We start from the raw sequence: 8,325 nt of genomic DNA on the forward strand, positions 1-8,325 counted from the left end.
GTTTAAAATTAAAAGATAGCAACACTAGAGAGCAATTTATTTACAATTTAAATATAATCAGACAGCAGATAATCTGCTGAGAAGGTATCTTTCAATTTAATAAATTTCTAATTTAATAATTGAAATAACATAGGCCAGAACAACGAGCACAAAATGAACGACGATAAGGAACTCAAACAAGCTATTTATTTATTTAGTATTTAGGAAGATGTTATATATGTATCTATAAACCATACACAAGTAAATTATCACCATATATTATATTATACACATATATGACACACGCATTTTTATATACAAATTAACCTACACATATATGTACTGTACATACATATATGTGTGTGTGTGTGTGTGTGTGTGTATGTGTGTGTGTGTGTGTGTGTGTGTAAAGCTGGTTTTTTTTATTAGTCAATATTATTGTAGTCTATAGACATACGCAGAACCACTTACAATGTTACATATATTATTATGTTCTTCATATCTTCAACCATTGATTTGAAGCAGCCATCTTCACCACAAAGGCTGTTTATTCTTTTCACACGACGTACACATGTATTTATGTGCACGCGCAAGCACCGCATCATATACTCTGAGTATATGATAGCCATTGAGATGTTTGAATCAGCGCGCATTTGAACCACTGAGCCATCTCGCCGGCTTGCTTGGTAATGTGGACCTTAGGGAGATTCAGCTATGGTCCATAAATACACCTAAATACTCACACACGTACATATAAGCAAACAAACGAAAAAACAAAAATTTTAATCTGAAAATTTTTGAAAATTAAAAATTTAATTTTGCTGGCGGATTTTGAATAACGCACTTGAATCCGCATCCGTGGCAAACCGCACAGACGAGATCCGCAAACCGCAAATTCCGCGGAGTTTCGGGAAATTTTGGTTTGAAACCGCATTGCGAATATCCGCTTGGAGCTCTAACACACACAAACACACACAAACACAAACACACACGCACGCACACACACAGAGCAGCAGCAGTAGCAGAAACAGGACAACATCGCGGCACACAAACGTCCAGTTCCGAGCGTCATTATTTACGATAACAGCTGCTCCAACAATAACATTGACGCGAAGGCCGTTATAACAATAACTGTAAAAATAATATCCATTATTGAAAACAAATGTCGGAATGAATCGTAATGTATGAATTAATAATAACTAAAAATATATCGGACATGAATATTTGCTGATGTGGGCCATCAGATGTTTGTTGTTCATTCAATATTTTCAAATATAATATTAATAATAACCATTACAAATGCTACTGCAGCTCTGCAGCTAATACTTTTGACAATATGAAAGACTGTCAACCTTGTACTACTTTAACTAACTACCCCTACAAAACTTGGAAGACAAGAACATAGATTGGCGGGCACTCCTCAACATGTGATGCATCTATCATTCCTATAGAGATGTAGTATTTACATATTTCTTGTTTGTGTCAGCTCACAAACTTGAAACAAATTAACAGCCAATATTGATGCTTTAAAAATATCGCTTCTTCGTTACTTCGAAAAAAAATTTGTTTATGTTATTAGTGAACTTTTATTTTCAGTCGCAAACTTAAAGTATGCAAGAAAACTTTGACTCCAAACAAAATGCCTCGCAATAAAAAATTAAAAAAAATTTTATTTCAAATGGAAAGGCATCCTTTACATCAACGAGGTAGTGTTGGAAAAAACAAGCGAGCAAGGACAACGAAACATTGCAATAACTCAATATCCATTAACAAGAAGTGATACAACAATGCCAATATAAGCTGAAAATTTATTTTCATGGCACAAAAGTGCGTTAAGAGATTGATGAAGTGTATCGATGGATGGTTCGTGAATAATTGATGTCGGGTGGGGTGTGAAATTCCAGCGAAAAAACGTTCTGACGACATTAATAGACAAACAGTACGTTGGTGTTGCTGTCATCGTTTCCTCACTGCTGTCACGAATATTGATTGCATTCGCAGTTGTTGTTAGCAGCTACAACAACGTCACATTTTCCTTGAGTTTGGATAATGTTTTCCCCAACATTGTCATCCTATGACACCATCATCATCACCATCACCGTCACCACAACTTTCTTATCATAATTATCATCATTATTGTTGATGTCGTCATCATCACTGTCATACTTATTTCCTCCATTGTCCATTCAGCTATAATTCTCATCATTGCTTGCGTCATCATCACATCGTCATGGAGATTTTTGTGTGGATTTTGTTAAGGCAAACGAAAACTTAAACGAGCAAAAAGGAAAAAATTTTTTTGTTAAAATAAGAAAACAAATACGGAAACGAATATTTTCCAAAAACCTGAAACGAAACGGGGAAAAATTGAAAAAAGTTAAAACAAAAACATTTTGCGCCGATCAATTTTTGCAAAATATTTTTAAAAATTTTAAGACGCTATTTATAATCTTCGTTTGAATTTATTTTTGTTTTTATTCAATGTTATCGATTGTCATTTTTTTTGCTTCCATCAATCCGACGGTTGAGATCGTAACCGTTGAGTGTTGAAATCGTGGAAAATTTTTGATTTTTAATTGTTGATTTCGTTTATTTATTTTTTAAAAACAATTGTTAAAGAGAAATAAATTTTTGAATGAAGAACCTTTCATGCCGCCGAAGAGAGTGCCGCCCACTGCCTGGTTACTTCAAAAACAGCGTTGGAGATGATGCGTGCGCGTGTTTGGGAAACGATAGCAAGTGAAAAAAATTATGAAAGAAAAAATTTTTTCAAGTTAAAAACCCAAATAGAGACATATCATTCAAAAGTATACAAAGAGCTCTTGGTCAAAGAAGAGCGAAGGAGAAAAAATGCCAGCCGAGTGTCACCTGCCTCTACAAAATCAAACGTCTGCAAAAACTTGTTTCAATTGATCAGAGAAAATGGATATTGGAATGAAGATTCGATCGAATGCAACAGAAAAATACAACAGATCAACTACTCTCCAACGCTTCTGTCGATGCAAAACTGCTTTCAATCCATGTTCAAAACATTTGATACAAAATTGAAACCTCCATGCATATTAGTAACAAATGGATAATAATCTTGAAAACAAATTTTTTTTATTAGATGAGCAGATTTTTGACAAAAGAAGTTTAAAATCTTTGTTTTTTGTATACACCTCATAATTTATTATTTTATTATGATAAGAAATGGGGTGTATTTTTTTAAATATTTACAAGACGGTATAAAACCTGGAAGCGAAAAAATTTTTTCAAAAGGAAACGAAAACAAAGACGAAAAATTTAACTAAATTGGAACGAAAAAAATTTTTGAAACGAAATCCACACTAGTTGATGTTAATGCTGGTAATGTTGTTGATGTTGTTGATGTTGCTAATGTTGTTGATGTTTTTAATGTTGTTAATGTTGTTGATGTTGTTGAAGTTGTTGATGTTGCTGAAGTTGTTAATGTTGTCAATCTTTTTGAAATCGTTAATGTTCTTGTTATTGATTAACTGTTTATCGTTGTTGCCATTATTTTATTTTATAGTTGCAGTGCAATTATGAAATGCATGGAATGTTTGGTTGGTCGGCTGGTGGCTTTCACTGCAGTCCTGATGAAACTATGGCTCACTATTAGGCTTAGCTTTTAATGGTTGCGGAAGTCCCATGAAAATTACTTTATTAGGGCCTTTTCGAAGTTGAAAGTATCCTAGTAATTTTCGTATATACATATATATATATATATATGTTTATATATATATGTATATATATATATAACTCTATATATATATATATATATATATATATATATATATATATATATATATATTAATATATATATATATGACTTTGAAAAGAAATAAAAAAAATATCCACCAACTATCCACTTCATACAAGAGAGTGTTACACTCATGAGTAAATTTACAGTTTACTGTCTAAATTTCGACTATTTTGTTATCATTTTCAACTGGCTGTTCTTGATTTTAATGTGTTTTTATTGATTTGTTTTATTTGGATGAAAGATACCGATGACCAACAGACAGAAAGACATACAAAAAGACAAGCAAGCAAACACATTGACGAGGCGATAACTAGACAGATAAACAAATTCACAAACAGAAACTTGGTTTTTCAGATTTTAATAAGCACTAAGTCAAAATTTCAAGCCTCTGCCATTTTGTAATATAATTTTTTGTTAGATTTGTTTCAGCTTTGTTACATAAAACAAAACATGCCGATATACAGGATAGAAGTTTGTTTCATGTTTTATTATTAGAAATAGCTCGGGCATAGCCCATTGCCAACCAAATAAAAATCAAAAGTAACAAAAATAAACCCTTAAAAATTAAAAACTGATTAAGATAGAAATCAAATTGTCATTATAAAATTAAATGAGTTAGCTTCATTAGATGTTTAACAAAGTCATTACAGTGGCAACCAAACAGGAAATTGAATCAACAACAAAATCTGTCTAGTTAATACAATCACAAATATAATAAAAAACCAAAATTGAAGACGAACCGAAACAAAGGATTTTTAACAGAGAATATAAAAAATTGAGTCAACGAAAATTTAAATTTATAAATATAGGAAAATAAACAAAAGACACAATATTATTGAGATTATCAGAAATTATCAGAAATTAGCCCTCCAATCAAACATGACATCTCCAAAAAAATTGTCTATTGCCGATTTAAAACCGCATAGAGAGGATGAATTTACAGCAGCTGATGGCAATTTGTTCCAATCATCAACCGATCTGTTAGAAAAGAAATACTTCCTACTGTTTTTGTGGCAAGCACCTATAGATAACTTCAGATTGTGACCTCGAGTTCGATCATAACAAGAGAACATTACCCTTGGACTGATATCCTCCATAATTTCCCCATGGATTATTCTATACAGCAATATGAGATCAGCTCTACGACGCCTGTAGGCAAGAGAGGGCAAATTAAGTTTCTTTAATCTATTTTCATATGGAAGCTCCTTGCAAGAATTCACTTTTCTCTGAACCTTTTCAATTTCATCTATCAAACCAATTCTATAAGGATGCCATGCTTGTACGCCGTACTCTAGGAGCGAACGAACCAATGACTTAAACAAGGTTACAAATGCTGCCTCGGAAAGGTGTTTGAAATTTCTGGCAACAATTCCAAGCATACTATTTGCTCTATGAACTACCTTTAGCACATGATTTTTAAACTTCAACTTGTTGTCAATAATAACCCCCAGATCAAATACTTCCTCAACCTCAGGTAACTGAAACGTCAAACCATCATCATCTAGTATAGTAAATGGCGGGCTTGGTTTATTCGATCCTATTCTTAGGAGCTGACATTTGTTTGAATTCAACTTCAACCTCCAAGTTTTAAACCAATTCATCATGTTCACAAAATCTTTCAAAAAATTTATTTTATCTTCCTCACACTTTATTACTTTAAATAATTTTGAGTCATCAGCGAAAAGGAACATACTATCACAAATGGAAGAAACGTCATTAATATAGATGAGAAGTAGCAGAGGACTTAGAACACCACCCTGAGGGACTCCACTCAAGACAGGTCTTGGTTTCGATAAAGTGTTGTTTAACTTGACTTGAAACACCCTGCCCTGAAGATATTTATCAATCCACTTTACTATCTTATGATTCACACCATACTGTTCAAGCTCGAACAACAAACGACTATGGGATACTTTATCGAACGCCTTCTCGAGGTCCAAGTACGCCACACAAACCTCGTAACCACGATCTACTCCTTCAGTCACCACGTCCTAAAATTTCAAAAGATTCAAAACCGTTGAACGACCTGGGATGAAACCAAATTGATTACTTGAAAACAAATTATTTTTCAGAAAATAATCCATAATGTGATCTTTTATTAATGACTCCAGAATCTTACAGCAAATTGATGTAAGCGCAATTGGACGATAATTCTGAACTAAATCTTTGCGTCCTTTTTTGTGCAAGGGAACAACGTGACTAATTCTCCAATCATCAAATACCACACTTACAGCCTCTTCAAGAAAATTCATCCTTGATATCATAGACTGAGTTGAGGTTTTAATTTCTGCACTTAGTACCTCAACTACTGGAACGGAACTTTCACAAAGCAAATTCTCCTTAAGAATTTGGGCCAGTCTATTGCAGCTAAGGCAATCTTCACACAACTTTAAACCGAGGTCGCTTTCAGATGTCCTCATCTCCAAAGAGGTGTCTTTCGGCTTCTTTTTAGTACCCATTTAATTATTAAATGTTTAAATAAATTTTTATTTAAAAAACACAAGTTAAGAAATAAATAATTTAGAATAAATGATTTTCGAATTTCAAGAGTAGGGCTCCCATATGTCCTTTTTTTTAAGAGGACAGTCCTTTTTTTTGCATTGGTGTCCTTTTTAAAATCTGTTCTTCAATTTCTTTAATTTTGTCCTTTTTTTTAAAATGTGTCCTTTTTTTGTCCTTTTTTTCATTATTAAGTCTGAAAATATCAATACAACATCACATCATAAATATAAATCAATAATCATAATGCTTAAAATAATTAAAAAAAATAAAATAATTATTTATTCATCATAAATCATAATGCTGGTCTTAATAATTGTTTCCAGGTATATAATGCTTATGTTCTGTCCAATCTATAGATTAAAATTCCATGGTTCGAAATAACTTCTATAACAATACTATTTATGATTTCATGTCCATCTAACTTCACTGTGCGTGGAGCGCGTCCTCTTCTTCGCGTGACGTTTATATTATACAGCCTCTTTTTTTAATCTAAATTTTTTTAATTTTATCAAATAAATTAATAAATAAAACTAATTTAAATTATAAAATTAACAATGTCAAAAAGAAAAAGAGTTTATCGTGAACAGTTTTCAACTGACTTCCAGGGATTAAAAAAAGTAAAAAAGGTGAAAATTATGCCTTTTGCGAATATTGTTCAACTGATGTTAGTATTGCGAACGCAGGCGTTTCATCTACTAAACAACATTTTGAAAAAGAAGTTCACAAAAACAACGTGAAAATTAAAAAGTCTACTGTCGGAATATCAACATTTTTTCATAGTAATAATTTGCCCACATCTAGAAAAACTGCTGCAGCAGAAGGAGCATTTGCATATCATGTCGCTTTTCACTCGTTATCGTTTAAAGCTGCAGATTGTACAAATCGTTTAATTTCAACTGTTTTCGCTGAATCGGAAACTGGTCAGAAATTTTCATCTGCTCAAACAAAAACGCAGGCAATCATTTCAAGAATATTGGCTCCGAAATCAATTGAGAATCTTTTGTCTGAATTGGGCAGCGAGTCGTTTTCTATTGCAACCGACTCGTCAAATTTTAAAGAAATCAAAACATTCCCTATCATTATTCGGTATTTTTCGCATGAAGGATTGAAAGTTAAATTGTTAGAGTTTTCAAATTTGCCAGGAGAAACGTCAGAATTGATTTTCAAATATGTAATGACTGTACTTGAGAGATTCAAATTGAGTCCTAATAATTTGGTAGCGTTCAGTGCTGACAACGCTAATGTAAACTTTGGTGGAGCAAAACAGAATGGTCAAAATAACGTTTTTGCCAAATTGAAAAACATTCAATCAAAACTGATTGCTGTAGCCTGTCCAGCTCACATTCTCCATAATGCAGCTAAAAAATCCTGTGAAAGGTTTTCACTTGACATTGAATCGTTGCTGTTCAAAATCTTAAGCTATTTCAATGGATCCACGCTGCGACATGAAAAATTTAAAGAATTTTGTGAATTTATGGAAATTCAATATGCTAAATTTCCAACTCATACTCGCACACGATGGTTAAGCCTTCTTCCATTGATTGAACGAATTTTACAGTTATGGGGTGGCTTAAAATCACTAGTTCTATCAACGGATGACATTCCAAAGGTTCTGGAAAATTTATTCTCTGATGATTCAAATGAAATCTACTTCTGGTTTCTACAGAGCTCATTGCAGCTGTTTCAGCAAACTTTGCTGATACTTGAAAAAAAGACCTTGTGCTTCCTGAAATGATAGAATCTGTCGAAAATCTGTCACAAAAACTCACTGACAGGATGCAGAAAAATTTTGGTGCCATGACTCAATTAAAGTTGCAATCATTAGAGGATTCTAATTTAGCTAATCGCATAGAAAAGGAGTTTTCAACATTTTATTCGACATCTGTTGATTACATTCAGAAGTGGTTAAGAATTACTGATTATCCGTCTTCTTCTAAGTGGTTAATGCTGAAATCTGTCGATACAATTTCGTATGAGGATATTCGAAAATCTGCAGAGTTTCTAATGCCAGAAATTTTTGTGAAAGATTCTCTGTTTGATGAAATCGAGTCTTCTAATTTCCCTGTTGAAAAATTCAA

At 32.7% G+C, this 8,325-nt stretch overlaps 2 protein-coding genes across 2 annotated transcripts; one reads left to right on the plus strand and one right to left on the minus strand.

Annotated features, from left to right (window-relative positions):
- Positions 1–3,308: 3,308 nt before the first annotated feature.
- Positions 3,309–6,204, minus strand: HELRODRAFT_184265 (hypothetical protein; the record flags this gene model as incomplete). Its single annotated transcript, XM_009019819.1, has 2 exons — positions 3,309–3,440; positions 5,977–6,204. 2 exons carry the CDS (start codon positions 6,202–6,204, stop codon positions 3,309–3,311), a joined length of 360 nt encoding a protein of 119 aa, XP_009018067.1.
- A 597-nt stretch (positions 6,205–6,801) lies between these two features.
- HELRODRAFT_184266 (hypothetical protein) lies at positions 6,802–7,982 on the plus strand (the record flags this gene model as incomplete). Its single annotated transcript, XM_009019820.1, has 3 exons — positions 6,802–6,911; positions 7,049–7,463; positions 7,806–7,982. The coding sequence occupies 3 exons, from the start codon at positions 6,802–6,804 to the stop codon at positions 7,980–7,982; spliced, it is 702 nt and encodes a 233-aa protein (XP_009018068.1).
- Positions 7,983–8,325: the final 343 nt, after the last annotated feature.

Source organism: Helobdella robusta, assembly GCF_000326865.2.
Source record: "Helobdella robusta unplaced genomic scaffold HELROscaffold_255, whole genome shotgun sequence".
Lineage (NCBI taxonomy): Eukaryota > Metazoa > Annelida > Clitellata > Rhynchobdellida > Glossiphoniidae > Helobdella > Helobdella robusta.